The 16315-nt window shown below is 27.6% G+C and overlaps 2 protein-coding genes across 4 annotated transcripts; one reads left to right on the top strand and one right to left on the bottom strand.

Annotated features, from left to right (window-relative positions):
* Positions 1–190: 190 nt before the first annotated feature.
* Ctu2 (Cytosolic thiouridylase subunit 2) lies at positions 191–4416 on the bottom strand. 2 transcript variants are annotated; one of them, XM_015514622.2, is made up of 9 exons: positions 4057–4416; positions 3840–3914; positions 3576–3775; positions 3290–3512; positions 3093–3228; positions 2031–2174; positions 1815–1964; positions 715–945; positions 191–316 (listed from the first exon to the last, which is right to left on the bottom strand). In XM_015514622.2, exons 1-9 carry the CDS (start codon positions 4113–4115, stop codon positions 218–220), a joined length of 1317 nt encoding a protein of 438 aa, XP_015370108.1. In that variant the 5' UTR covers positions 4116–4416; the 3' UTR covers positions 191–217. The 2 variants fall into 2 exon arrangements, with proteins under 2 accessions (XP_015370108.1, XP_089075291.1); XM_089219165.1 differs by having other exon boundaries at positions 3840–3909.
* A 79-nt stretch (positions 4417–4495) lies between these two features.
* Positions 4496–8201, top strand: LOC107166091 (ribosome biogenesis protein BOP1 homolog). Of its 2 annotated transcripts, none has more exons than XM_015514623.2 (13): positions 4496–4643; positions 4739–4860; positions 4934–5085; positions 5148–5265; positions 5341–5676; positions 5740–5907; positions 5985–6159; positions 6292–6501; positions 6570–6673; positions 6840–7013; positions 7081–7180; positions 7722–7917; positions 7990–8201. In XM_015514623.2, exons 2-13 carry the CDS (start codon positions 4756–4758, stop codon positions 8141–8143), a joined length of 1992 nt encoding a protein of 663 aa, XP_015370109.1. In that variant the 5' UTR covers positions 4496–4643; positions 4739–4755; the 3' UTR covers positions 8144–8201. The 2 variants fall into 2 exon arrangements, with proteins under 2 accessions (XP_015370109.1, XP_015370110.1); XM_015514624.2 differs by having other exon boundaries at positions 4526–4643; positions 4749–4860.
* The last annotated feature ends 8114 nt before the right edge of the window (positions 8202–16315 follow it).

The raw sequence follows: 16315 nt of genomic DNA, 5'->3' as shown, positions 1-16315 counted from the left end.
TTCAAATACCACAATATTACCATTCATATTATGTTGGAAAGATTTTATTATCACAATTATAAATATTTATTATTAAGACTAAAGTTAACACATTTAACATATTATATATGTTATTTATTTATGTTTATTGATCTTCATTTAAAGATAATTGTATTTATGAATATAAAAACAAATTAAAATACAAGGGACATTTTGGACTAAAAATTTATTAAGAATCTCATAACAAAAAATCTTTTATTTGTTCTTCCATTTTTTTAAATTGCAATTTTTCTTTTTCTTTATTGAGTATTTCCTCTGGCAAATCATCCAATGATTCCTGAAAATAATATTTAATTATACATTACTTAGAAAAGTATGTGTTGGACAGTGTGCACTATTTGTTCTCTCTAACCCATGTACAATATTTTTGGTATCTAAGAGTAAAATCTCCAGTAATAGAAAGTAATATATTTGAGGGTATGCCATCAAATTTGTCTCAAAGCAATTTAATATCTGTTTGAATAACATTTTTTTTTCAAGTAATAATTATAAAATTTAATACTATTTAGCAAATTCATAAAATTTGCTTTAATGCAACCTCTGTTGAGTGTAGATTTGATGGAGAAAACAATTATTGTGCTTATTTAATTTTATCATAAATGTAACTAATATTTTATTATGCTTATTGATTATGATTTAACTTAATTTAATCAGAATTATTTAATTAAGCCTTACTAAGTCTTGAATTATATGCGTGCAAGCGTAACACAAGTTCATAATAATTTCTTCTTTTAAATCCTGTTTATTTTTACATTTACATCCATTGCATTTTTTTTCATTGGTATTTTCATTTTTAAGATCATTTAAGCTAAGTTTTAATGCTTTAACTCCCATTAGCGAAACATATTTTGAATACTTTGTTGCTTCCATAGCTGAAGAAGGTGACATGTTGACATCCATAATGCCCTGTGAACATTATTCATGATAATATAATATAATGGAATGCAAAAAAAAAGTTAAATAGAATAAGCAGTGGTGGGTAGTAACAACATGCGTTACTCGTTATGGTAACTTCGTTAATATTTTTTGGGTAATGCAAAAGTAACTACATTAATTATTTAGAAGTAACTTAGCAGAAAAAATATGTTAAATTATTAATTAAATTTTTTTTGGGTCCTTTCCCTCAAATCCGTATCAGAGAATTTAATTGTATTTATAACCCTTAAGTAGGTATTTATGTATTATGTAACTACACAGTTTTCCCCAGTGTAATCTGATATATATATATATAAATATTAACGATTTTGTGTTAATATTATTTTCAATTTAATTGATGATAAACATCACTTAAAGCCTATAATTTATTGATTTTCTCTTTAGTGAAGACTTACATTATTGATCAACCCAATGGTGAAGTTGAGCGTTATTATAATATAGTTTACATAGTCGTTTTAAACAGATTATCTAGGATGAAACAAATTTTGGTGAACACCTCTTTCAAGTGTTAATGTTAAAATGCTTTTTAGTGTAACTGGAGATATTTGTACAAAAAAAAAGAGCTAAAATAAAAATAATTGTTCAACATTTAAAAAAAAAATTATCATTATAAATGATTAATTTAAAATAGACTTTTTTTAAATGAAATTCAAATAACACAAAAGTAACCTCCATCGTAACTAGTTACTTTTGAGTAAAAAAACAAATCATTATTCATTACTTTTGAACACTTGAGTAACTATCAAGTAATCTAGTTACCTATTTTATTTCATAATTCGTAATGTAACTTAGTTACTTTTAGAAAGTAACTTACCCAACACTGAGAATAAATTACATACTTGACATAATAAACAATAAGCTATAGCTGATGTTTTTTCAGATATTTTTTCTCCAGTTCTAAATATTGTGGACACGGTAGACGGAAAATCGACTTGCAAATCGTTCACAAACCGTTCTGTAGTTTTTTGAATTGATTCATCTTCACTAGTCTGAAATGAATTGCAATATAATAAAATACTTCAGATGACATACACACAATGCCTTTTTATACATACAGCTGTTAAGAAATTTGAGTGCATAAAATCTTCCAACTTATTGAACAAAGCATAATATGCAATTTCTTTAGCAGACAGATTCCTTATTGGTCGTATTGTAACTAAAGATGTTTTGTCATTATTTTTATTATTAACTGAAAGCCCCTATAAAAAGTATTAATGTAAGTCTTGAAAATATACAGTTGTTTAATATTTAAAAATATGAACAACTGTACATTTACTTGTACATGGTCTAATGTAACGACTATAGAAATGCATCTATTAATTACTAGTGATTTTTTATAAAATCATATTAAATTTATAATATCAAAAATATAGAAAAATTCTGTTGAATCAACTCAATTTAATCCGAGGAGATAATGTGATTTGAATTTATCATACTATTGATGTATTACATTGTAAATTTGAAAACAACAGAACTCTTAAGGTATGTATATTGTATATGTAAATAATATAATACATTATACAAATTCATATCTACAGAATAAAATATTATGAATAATTGCTCTTGGTAAACAATAAATCTATATTCAATAACAATAAATCTATATACAATCATTTCTGCAGTAGGTCATAAATGTATGAATGACTCATTTAACTTTATTTTAACTTTTTTCTGTTAATTTAGAGCATTGGAACAAAAATTATTGATTCAATTAGAAAAATACATCTAATTGGATGAAGTATGTGAGTAAATAAATTCAAGCTTTTGAAATACGATTTTGTATGTATTTTCTACTCCTATATTTAAATTGTTTAAAAATAAAAAATAAAAAAATATTTATTTTATTTCATGTATTACAGTTATGATATTGGCCTTTAGAATTATTAAACAACGAAAACTTTAAATACCAGACACTGTCGGTTGCTGAAATATCCCTAATTTGGAGGGTTCAGCTTGTAGTTTGTTCCCAAGAAAACATCCACTATTAAGAGATGATTGTTATGAGAGGTTTCACTGTATTATGTTCTTAAAAAGAAGTAAGGAACCTATTAGGTATACCAGTATTGGAATATAATATTAATAAAAAAATGAATGTAAAAATAATTTGTTTTTTTTACTATGTCCAAAGATATTTGAGATCCACGACCTAGAGCTACATTTGAAAGCAATCTAATAGACAATTTATGTTCATTTTCTGCTGTCATTATCCGGGTACATTTTAACAATTCAGCCAATTTTGTAATTGCACGTTTACTAAAAATTAAAAAAATTAATAGATACAAATTTTTTTTAAATATTTACTTATGATAGTTACCGAAGTTTCATTAACATATCTTCTTTTAATGTAAGGTCAGATAGATTGCTAAAAATATTTTTTAGTTTATCATTATATTGGTCAATATTAGTGTCTTCATTCAAACAATTATCCGAATAAACAGCTGCAGCAAACTTTACTATGTGGTAAGTCAAACCATATTTTTCAAAAAGTTCTTGAATTTTATTCACTTGATCCTGGGGATAATCATATAAAACACTCTCTGAAATGGTTTAAAATAAATAATTTTTAATCAGTTTAACATTAACCATGTCCATGTAATTACCATCAATATATAACACTACAGGATCAAATGTTAATCTCTTGTAAGTAGATTGCTGTAGTCCAGTCCATATCATATGTAGTAAAGTTACTGAAGATTGGGATCCACTTACACATACCAGAACACGTTCACCTCTATTGACTAATTTTGATTTGCCAATGGTAGCGCGGAACTTATGAGTAACCATAGACACAAAACAAGTCCTATGATAAAAATTATTGTTACTTAAGGGTTAAGGAAGTCAATTGTTGAATAAATTTTACTCACTTGCAGTATACAAATTTCTTTTGTAAAACAACATTTCCATCTTCGAATAGACATTTACGGCATTTTAATTCTAATCTGTGTAAAAACATCTCAAAATTAATCAAAACAAAATATAGATTAAATTTGGAATTTTTAATTTATGGAAGAAATTAATAAATTATGATTCCGGATTCAATGAAAACTCGTTAAAATAATGAATGTAATAACATAGTCTTACGGTTCAATGAGTTTGAGTACTTCAAAGACTTCAGCACCTTCTTCGTCAACGCTGCACATTGTCACGTAAAATCCTCAAAATTATGAACAGGGTATTGACTATAGATATTAACAAATTTTTATACTCAACACATATGATGTGCTTTATAAATTAAAATTTGAGGATTGACCACCGAGTTCTTTCATTACAGAATCTAGAATTCCAGACTCAAGTGTCAACTGTGTATAGTAACAAAGTAACAACTAACAAAGTGACAAATACTTCAGTTTCAATTAACACAACAAGTCGACAACAATCAACAGTGGTCCTTACTCCTTAGAAACTAGAACTCACAGATATTATATATATAATATTACTCTATGAGCTGAACCATGCGGGAATAACATGGCTATAGATAGTGCTATCTTTAATATCACTGAATACTGATTAGAATATTTTATTCTGTGGCTATAGCATGAGATGTTAGCAACGGCAATCGACGAAATACTTAAATACACGTGACTCTAGGAGACCTTAACACCGAACGGGCACACGCACACGGACACGGCACACCACAGTACCGCACTCAGTGTTGTAGTACGGCACAAGTATGTAATAATAGTTATTAGTTATTTTTTATGTATCCATATCATTATTGTAGTTAAAACGTGTTAATAATTGTTGTTTAAAAATATTGATTCAGATTTGTTTAGAAGGACAATGGAGGAATCTAAGCCTGCCGAAGAGATGAGTGGCCTACCGCCTGCCGAAAAAACAAACGGCTATGTAGAATATGAAGCAGAAATGGACACCTCTGACGAAGAGGTGGATTTTTATTTCTTAGCTGTTCACTGTTTTGATTTTGAATTAATTTTTGATATGTATATAATATTTTAAGGATATCAGGAACACTGTGGGAAACATACCAATGAATTGGTACGATGAGTATCCACACATTGGTTATGATTGGGATGGTAATAAAATCATTAAGCCTGAACGTGGGGATCAGTTGGATAATTTTATGGAAAAAATGGAAAACCCTGATTTCTGGTTAGTATTATTAGTCAGTGATTATTTCTTATGTATCTACAGCTATAATTTGTCTATCATAGGCGTACGGTTAGAGATTTACAAACTGGACAAGATGTCGTCTTGAGCGATAAAGATGTAGAATTGATTCAACGAATAGAATCTAGTAAAATACCTGATTCAACATTCGAAGAATATGCGGTAGTTTTTTATATCACATTAATTAATTTTTACATTTTTATTGTGCATTTTATAATTGTACGTATGTATAATTAGCCATGGGTTGAATGGTTTACATCAGAAGTGATGAACATGCCTATTCGTAATGGAGCTGATCACAAACGATCATTTATTGCTAGTCGACAGGAAGCTCAACGTGTTGAACGTTATGCTAGATTAATAAGAGCCGGTCTCCTTAAAACTAGAGAACAAAAGCGAAAAGAACGTGAAAAGAAACGAGAACGTAGTTTCTATATGATGTGGAGTACAGATGATGCCGAAGATGAGCATATGAGACGAATTACTGATCATATACCTGCACCAAAGAGAAATTTACCATCTCATGCAGAGTCTTATAATCCTCCCCCTGAATTTTTATTTAATGAGCGAGAAGTGAGTTATTCTTATTGTATATGTATGTGTTTTTATTACAGCGTTTAATATTTTTCTACTTAGTTAAGGATATGGAAAAAACAAGAAGAAACTCCTTGGAAGCGCAAGTTACATTATGTACCACAAAAGTATTCTAGTCTTAGACAAGTTCCAGCATATCCCAAATTTATCAAGGAGAGGTTTACAAGATGTATGGATTTGTATTTGTGTCCTAGAGCTAGAAAAATGAGAGTGAGTATATTTATATATTTTACTATTAATTAACAAATTAATTAAATTATATAATAATTTCATTCATTTATTTGTAGTTAACTATTGAACCAGAAGATCTATTGCCTAAATTGCCAAGTCCTAAAGATCTACAACCTTTCCCTACAATTCAATCTTTGGTATTTAATGGCCATACTGATATGGTCCGTTGTATATCTATTGATCCACTTGGTCAATATTTGTTGTCTGGATCTGATGACATGACCATTAAAAGTAATGAATAATAATTTAAAAAAAAAAAAAAAATGATTTTGATTAAATATGTATACTAGATGATAACAAGTGTTATGTATTTATTTAGAAACAATTTAATTTTATGCTTGTTAAAAAAAAAATCATTTTCAGTATGGGAAATAAGTACGGGCCGTTGTTTGAGAACTATACCAGTTGGAGGTATAGTGCGTAGTGTTGAATGGAACCCAAACAAAGCTTTATCATTGATTGCAGTTGTAGCTGATCGCAAATTATTAATCATAAATCCAGGTGTAGGTGATCATCTAATAATTTCCAAAACCGATTCTATTCTATCCACACCACCTGTTCAAGCCTCTATTGGTAAGTTTTGTTTTGAAACAATTATTTATTTTTTTTCAGATGAATGTTAATTTTTAAATTTTTTTCAGTCTCTGATAAGGTTAAAGCTGTAGTTCAATGGGACGATGCAACACCTGAAGAATGGGAAAATGGCATTCGTCTTGTGTTGAATCATTTTAAAGAAATTAAACAGGTGAATAAGTAATTTTAAGATAAATTGATAAATATTCATTATTCAATATCTTATGGCTCATGACTTAATAAGACTAATAAATACTTTTTAAAACAAGATTAAATATATTTTATGTTATTTTAAATATTGTCCTTTTTGAATAATTATGATAAATTATTTTTTTCAGGTAACATGGCATGGCAGGGGAGATTATGCGGCTACAGTCATGCCCGACGGTGCTAACCGTTCAGTTCTAATTCATCAAATGTCTACTAGACGTTCACAATTACCATTTGCTAAATCTAAAGGATTGGTGCAATCTGTTCTTTTCCATCCAATTAGACCATTCTTATTTGTTGCAGTAAATTATTATTTTATTTTATAATTATAACCATTGATTTTTAGTATTTTTATATTTTATTTTTCAGACTCAAAAAAATATAAGAATTTATGATTTAGTCAAACAAGAGTTGTTTAAAAAGTTAATGAGTTACGCAAAATGGATTTCATCAATGGCTATCCATCCAGGTATACATATTTTGAATTTTAATCTGTTTAGTAACTTATGCTTGAATTATTAAAAATAAATCATTCATTCCGTTTAAAATTTTAAAATTAACATCTAAAGTTGTAGAAGAAACAAAGAACTGATCATGGTACTCATTTACATGTTAGATCAAAGTTTTTTAAATTGTGTAACCAAAAAAAAATTTTAACTGTTTTTGAATTCGAAACCTTAAACTAAAAAAATTGAATTATTAAACAATATTTCAAAAACTTAACTTAAAACCTGGTATTATAATTAAAAACTTTTCATAAATTATTAAAGGAAATTTAGAAATATGTATTTATTACTTATTTTGTCTTAAACTGTCGGCACTCCTTAACTGTAACTAAATTATAATAGTCAAAAAATAATTTATTTTAAAATCATAATTTGCCTTGCATCCATTAAACACCTAATAATTTATTGGCTTTTAAAACAAAAGTGCTAAAGTTTATATACAGTTATTATATTGTATATTATGTTTTGTTTTATTACCATTATAATACTCTAATTGATATTTAGGTGGCGACAATCTTATTGTTGGAACATATGACAGAAAAATGTTATGGTTTGATCTTGATCTTTCCACCAAACCTTACAAAACTCTAAGATTACATTCAACGGCTGTACGTTCTGTTGCTTTCCACAAACGCTATCCTTTGTTTGCATCCGGTTCTGATGACCGAGCTTTGATTGTTTCCCATGGAATGGTGTATAAGTAAGTTTATTAGTAAATTTGTTTTAATTTTTTTTATCAATGTACCAAATTATTTCATTATTTTATTTTTAGTGATTTGCTACAAAATCCATTAGTTGTTCCATTAAAATTACTAAAGGAACACGAGGATTGTTCAGATTTTGGCATTTTTGGCGTGACATTCCATCCTACTGAACCATGGGTGTTTAGTTGTGGAGCAGACAAAACTATTAGACTGTTTACGTGATTTTTCAAATTTATAATCTTTGAATGATTCTGAAATATACTTGATCATACTCATTGAATATTATTGTTTAAACCTAATTTGATGCTTCTTTAACAATATAGCTGTACATTGCCAAAACACAGTATCTGTATTTTTCATAATTTTACAGGATAATTGTTTTTGTGAACTATTTTAGGCTTAACAGTTAACATGTCTGTGAACTGGTTGTGACTGACCACTATTCCTGAAGTAATTATGTACTTCCAAGGAGTAAAAAATTCAGCATGAATTGTTACAAAAGATTGTGTATTAAAGTCCTTGTTGGTGACATTTTGGATTACCATCTGATAGTTCATTTTTAAAAGGTACTATTTTTGATGATAAAATTTTTTAATTTTGTAAAGAAGAGAATGGGTCTGTGGAGGATAATAGGGAAAAATCGTTGGCACTTTGATGAATCACAGTGATACGCTAATATTACAGAATAGGTTGTTAATATGGTTAATATTACTTTTATATTAATTATATATTTGATAACATGTAATAAAGTATTTCGATAAATTATTTCATACTTATTTAAGCCTTGAGTTCACAAAGAAAATCTGATGAGATAATTGTACCCTACAACTGAATAATCAATAATTAATAATTAATTTACAATAAATAGTTCGGTCTCGCTAATCCGAAATATTACATTATGATACATTATTGATACATGTGCGTCTTGATATGGCGATTCGACAATTTTCAAGCCTGTTTGGATTACCGCTTTTCTCGGATTAGCCCGTGTTCTGATTAACAAGAACTTACTGTTCAACTATTCATGTAAATTTTATTTCTACAAATAATACTGTAAATATGAAAATGATATATTTTTGATATTTAACCAACCGGATCTACTTAGCATGTAAACATACATTGAAGTTTGAAAGTTTCGATATAAAATGGGGGTAGAAATAGTTATTTCACTTTTTTTTTAAAAGTTTAAATAGCTATAAAAATAATATCCGTATAAGATACTATTTGAAACATCAGAAGAGAGAGCTTAAAGACAGGACAGAGAGTCAGAGGTGACAAGAAATTTTGTTGGCGGTAAGGATGAGATTATATTTAGTGTTTCAATTATTGCAAAGCATTCAGCTGTAAATTAAGATCCATGAGTGGTAGATTGAAAACCAATGTGAAATTCAGTCGTATAAAAAGCATACCCAAGCGATAGGGGAGTAAACAAATCAGTTTTAAGAAGTATTATCGCAAGACTAGGTCGATTGGTATGATGGACAAAAGATTAGTATGTTTTGACTAAAAGTGTTTAACATTGTTCTAACAAAAATAATAATTTATCTGTTGTCATACTCGTACCTATCTATATCTATTTGATTATGTTCGAAATTACTATTAAAACTTTTGGGATATTTGAATTCAAAATTTTGTTTTTATAGAACTTTGAATTATTCAAATGTCTTAAAGTTCAAGATATTGAAGGTTTAAAATTTAAATTGTTCAAGAGACAACTCACAAGTCATAACAGAACTAGAATGTCTGATGTAGTTTGGATACATACGTAGGTATATATCAGTTTTTGTGGTAGTATTCTAAGTACATTTAGATTAATATCTATCTAATATACTTCTGTAGTTAAAATAAAAATAAAATTTTTAATTTTATATTTATTTTTATGTTGCCAATCATAAATGGCCACAGTTAATAAAATATACAAAATACAATTATTAATGCAATATATTTTAAAACTGACTATTATTGTTTCAAATTTTTCAAAAGAGAAGTTCCTGTAGTTTTTTAATATCTAAAACAAAAAGTATTTTGAATAATTTTACAGTTTTATAATATATTTCATACTTTATTCCAAATATTTTTTCAAGTATTTAATCCAATTATTGTATTTAAAAACTTATATTACTTAAAAAGAACAAATTGGTAGGTACTTATTCTATACAGAAATTCACATGTCAAAGTATATGTAAACAAAACTATTAATTATTTTTTATTATAGTGAATTAAAGTTGCAATTACCTAAAATGTGTTCAGTTAAAAAACTAAATATGGTACCTATAAATAGTTTCTCTGCAAGACACGTCGAGGAAGCGATGTCCTTGGCATATGCGTAGACATAATAATATTCATAATTATAGCAGGTAGGTAGTATAGTAGATATATACATAATAATTATTGTTTATTAGACGCTGTTTTGATTATGCAGACATTTTAAAGTGTATTAATTATAATTTATATTGGATTATGATCGGTTTAATTTAGTTTTTTTTTTTAAATATGTTAACTTGGTATACAATATTATGCATATTAACTTTTATAAAAGTGAGTCACATAAATACGTAATTATATGCTTTATGAAGTATTATTGTTTATGGACTCTCCAGTCTCCACTCAGTCAAGCCATCCTGGCACATCCATATTTTATTTTAATTGTTTTCAAAAAGTACTAATCTATCTCGGAAGCAATGTGAAGAGCATTTTAGAATGGAAACGTTTTCGTTTGCTCGAAACATCGATATTGTGGGGTGGTTTCGACTTACGGATATATAGGGTGATGTATTGTATTATGTATAGGTGGGACGTCGAACTTTTGAAGGGAGCAAATAAGATTAAGAAGATGAATCCTAAAATTTACCTCTACAAGAAGTTCATCATGTTGCATCAATGGAAAACTAGTTAGTTTGTAATACCTTTCGATAGGATAAACTGCTTCGATGATTAAATATAATATTAAACCTGTATTTTATATTTGATAAAACCAAGCTAAATAACTGCAGTGTTAGAAGTATGTGCGGCTTACGTTTAGCAAACTCTGTTAAGGATAGGGGCCGTAATGTTTTGGGAAAACGGAAAAGTCCGTTAGTTTAAGTATTAAGAACAATAGTAAACACATGATAAAATGCAGTTAAAAACTTAAATAATTTGGTGGATAATTGCTTATTATAACGTTAAGAGGACGAATGTTAAAATTAGTTATCTATCTTACTTTTAATAGGTACTTTAACCTCTAACCAGTAACCTATCTGATTTGTATATATTTTTTGTATATTATATGTGTTGGAAAAAATTAATTTAATTAATAATTTTTTAACTAAATTTACGTAACTAAATGAGTAATTTAATTAATTCTTATAGTATTTATATAATATGTTATATGTATTTGTAACTAATGAAGAGCAGATAATGTTCGTATGCCGTGTTTCCCAAAAAATTTTCTGAGAAAAATAGAAAGGAAATGAAGACGAGTAGGTATTTAAAATGCAGAAAAAGTCGGTTGGATCAGCAAACAAAAGTTGTACATTGAATTTAGTCGGTACCTCAATTCGAACAAAATTAACCGGTCACCATTATTAATGGTGCCTCATAGTATTTGGCTAAATTATCCTTATACAAACCATTAAGTCTATTTTATTACATTTAATGACCTTCATAAACTTAATCGTCTTAATTACATACGTTTTCATTTCAAATATATCTTCACTAACCTTTTAACATCCAGAAACCAGAAATATGAGTATTTGACTCCGGTCATCGGTCCAAAGAAAAAAAGTGGGTAAGTCGTGGATGTCGCTCTGTTGTACAGTAGGTTACAAGTGGGTTACTGTAATGGATGGAATTAAATTTGAATCCAATGATATTATATCATTGTATACGAAAAACGATCCTGAGTGGAGACGGTTTATCTGTCTAGGATATATTATAGAATATAGATTATTAAACATTTTCAAAACTTAGATTTAAAATGAAATTTTTTATGAATTTCTAACTTAAAATAACTTGCGAATTTTTGTGATTTTTAGGTATTTTATCAAAATTCAAACTTTGAATGCTTATAAAAAAAAATTGTGACTATATTTCTTTTATTTTTCAACTTTTATTGTAAAAATATGTTAGGAACCTTAATTTATATTTTCAAATTTTAGATTTAAAAACTTTTATGAATTTCTATATAAGATAATTTGAACATTGCCGTATTTTTTACGTATTTAGTCAAAATTTGAACTTTAAATGCTTATAAAAAAAAATCGTGCCAATATATGTTTTATATTTTTCAACTGCTATTTTAACAATATGTTAGGTATCTTGAATTGATTTTCCAAGCTTTTCTACCCAACAAATACATTTTTATCGATATTGATTTAAAAAAAAACTAATAATGATCGAAAATTGCATATGCCTATAAATAATTTAACTTAAGTCGACATTTTTTGAAAATTGTATGGTGAATAGAATATACTGATATTCGGTGAAAATGCCATATATCTATGGTAATTTTATTTGTTTTAAAGTTACATCAAAAACCAAAATCGATTTTGTCGAAAACTGATTGTGCGTAAAATTTCCCGTTTTCTTTAGAAAAATATTGAGAATTTTTTACTTTTGACCCCCCCCCCCTCCCCAAAGTACCAACTAGATTCATTTTCTGATCTAACGAGGTACTGAAGTCGAAAATCGAAGCACTTTTACTGCCCCAAAACGTGAAGACAAACACACATCATACTATCATATAGTAAAATCAATACATTCCTCGCCCCGCTCAGATGAATCTAAAACTCTTACCTACCCACGTGAAAAATTTGTTCTTCCTTTTTACTCTCGATAACTTTCTTCGCTGGTTAAGACGCAACTGGAATTGCGATTTATCAAACAAATAAATAAATAAATAATTCAATTAGATATTACCTGAAATATCCAATGGGTGCAGGGTAACTACTTGTGAGTGTCTTGTGTGTTACTACCTACGTGTTACATGTTTTTTTTACTCTACTAAGACAAGATTAGACTTTACGTTGAGGCTGCTATAATTTATTGTACTCAAAAAATGATGACCTCCAGTCGCGACTTATACCATATATGTAGGACGTAATACATATGTACCTAAGTACCTTTCTCACAATTTATTGACAAAATTATAAAACATAAACAATATTGTAACTTGTAACATGCAGTATATTATTACAAATTGTTAAAATATATCTATATCATATTATTAATATTTATAATCCACAATAAACTTAGTATGAAAACAAAAGCAATCGATTATTATTTATTTAAGACATCGGACCTATCGTAATTTTAATTGGTTATTACACCTAATATATACCCACAATAGTCACGCGCATTATAATTTCAAGTAGTTTCTGCACCTTGATAGTTTTTAAAATTGAGGACGATTCAATTGTAGGCAATATTGTAATTTTTTCTGAAAGCAATCGCTGCGTGTTACATTATTGAAACAAGTTTTACCTCGAACGCCTGCACTCGATAAGGTCAACCAACTTGTTCGTGTAATACATCAAAATGTATTGATTCGGTTTAAACATTATACGTAGGTAATATAGAAAATACGAGTATGTTAATATTCAACAGCTACTGTATTTCTAGTTACGCCTTGTTTGGTTTTAAACGAGATCTGATAACATTTTGGGATTTCTAAAAACATAATTTACCCAATGTAGGTATACAAACGCGATTAACGACTATACAGTAGCAGCGCAGCTGTCTATTCATTTATACACGTATTATAGTGATGGGCTGTGGGCGGTAGCATTAAAATATATTAGAATATTATGTTCAATCTTTTAACATACATGTAATAAGTACAATGAATATTTAATAATATGTGGGTTATTATATATTGTATAGTATGGTAAATTGATTTACTTATAATTTTTAACTTATAAAACAAATATTTAGATATATGATAATCTTCAAAGCATTGATATACATTATATATGTAAAATATAATATATATAATATAATTATATATTATATTTTTGTATTCTTACAATGATGTGTGTTTTTTTTTGTGTCTGTGTACAGCATAACTAGTCGAAATAATGCTTCAATTTTAAACTTTGGGGGTGGTTTCCGATGGAGAAGTGAATATCCTTGGTGCAATATAGAGGTCAAAAGTAAACATTTTCCAACAGTTTTCAAAAAAATCGAGAAAAACGGGAATTTTTACGCAAAACCAGTTATCGACCAAATTGATTTTTTTGTATGGTTATAATTAAAAAACTAATCACTATAAATACTTGAAATTTTCACCAAATGTTTATGTCAGTGATATATATATACAGTTTAATTTTCAAAAATGTTTGACTTTTTTTTTGAGTTATTTATAGACCACTGATATTTTCGATTCTTTTTGAGAATTTTTTTTTAAAGTGTCGGTAAAAAAATGTTGAATGACCAAAAAAACTTGAAAATTTAATATAAGGTTCCTTATAAGTTTTTCTTATTGTAGCTGAAAAAAAATAAAAATCGTTAGTCACAATTTTTTTTTATAAGCGTTTATAGTTCAAATTTTTACGAAATCTGTCGAAAACGCGAAAATTTGCAAGTAATTTTGAAGTTGAAAAATCATACAATTTTTTGTGTTTATAACTAAAGATTAAAAATACAACACTAAGTTTCCATAAGTTTTCCTTCAAGTAGCTATAGAGCAATTTCGAAGCATCATTATAGGAAAAATTTGAATTTTAAATTTTTACGAAATGGCGTAACGATAACGATTTATCCTCAAACGATTTTAAATATTTGTAATTATTCAAAAAGTATAAGTGGTAGATACTTGAAAATTTCACAAGTTATTTAGATTGGCATTTTCTTTACATGATTTAACTTTAAAAATATTTTGACTTTTTTTGAGATATTTATAGACAACTGAAATTTTCAATTTTTCTGAAAATTTTCTTTTGAAGTGTCAATAAAATGTTTTTGGCCTTATCAACATACTTGAAAATTGAGTACAAAGTTCCTCATAAGTTATTCTTATAGTGATTAAAAATTTATAAAAATACATAGGCAGCATAGCAATATACAGCAGAGCGATACCCACTTACCCGCTTTTTTAAACTAATATCGATAAAAATGTATTTGTTGGGTGGAAAAGCTTGAACATTTAATACAAGGCTCCATGACTGGGCCAATCAATAGCGGCGCTACTGGAAAAATAAAAATTTCCGTCCCTTCCCTAGATTTTAAAATGTAATAATATCAAATTTTGCGTCCCTGGCAGGCGTACAACTTTCCGGACCCTACAAGGCTCTTAACATATCGTTACAATAGCAGTTGAAAAATAAAATGAATTTATAGTTACAATTTTTTTTTATAAGCATTCAAAGTTTGAATTTTGACAGAATAATTTTAGAAAATTTTGAATAATCTATTATATATACTAGACAGATAAACCGTCTCCGCTCAGCATCGTTTTTCGTATACAATGATATAATATCATTGGATTAAAATTTAATTCCATCCATTACAGTAACCCACTATTGTAACCTACTGCACAACAGAGCGACATGCACAAATTAACCGCTTTTTTTTCATTGTGTGCATCATTATTTTCATACACATTAAAATTTTCAAAATATTTGGATTTTATTTAAGTCTTAACATAAACCTTTTTATGCGCTATACAGTTCTCTCTATTCTACGGTTCATCAGTATTGAAAATAGATTGTACGTGATTTTTTTATCAAAACCTATTTCTAATTTTATCATCTACTGAATTAAAAACATACTAATAATAATATAAATATGATATGGTATAAACTATTTTTAGTTGGTAATATAACGAATGCTGATTAAACTATCTCTTTATTCTTTATAGTTTTTCGTATACTGTGATTGAATTCAAATTTATTACATTAAACTTACCTGCTAAATTATAAAGCACCTAAATACGCTATAAACCTATACTATATATACAACAGAATTAACAATTGAGTTTCCTGTTTTTTTCTTCTAAATTTTATTCCTGTTTGAGTTCTTGAAAATAATGTATTGTTTTGGTATATTTTTCATTTTTTCCTAAGATGATTGTATATTATACATTTTATGGTTACCTACACAAAAATATCAAGGTATAGCCGTTTAGGTTAGTACTATTCATAAAGTAGTTAGTATTTACTTAATTTTTTTTAAATTTAAATAGTAATGGGCTGTGTCAGAATAATAAGAGCACATTAATATTATATCAAGCATACCTATATAATGATTGTTGACAGTTATTAATTCCAAGGTCACGATATAAATCGATTATAAATACATAATCTGTGTGACTGCTAATTTGAAGTTTGAACATCCGGATTTCCTGTAGTTAATATAATGGAGAAGTAGAGGGACTTATAAATGGTCTTCGATTATTAAAATATTTATAATTTCCTG

The sequence above is a fragment of the Diuraphis noxia genome, unplaced genomic scaffold (genome assembly GCF_037042655.1).
Source record: "Diuraphis noxia isolate RWA-SAM2 unplaced genomic scaffold, SU_Dnox_SAM2 contig0002, whole genome shotgun sequence".
NCBI classification, from domain to species: Eukaryota; Metazoa; Arthropoda; class Insecta; order Hemiptera; family Aphididae; genus Diuraphis; species Diuraphis noxia.
This window is presented reverse-complemented; position numbering and strand designations above follow the sequence as displayed.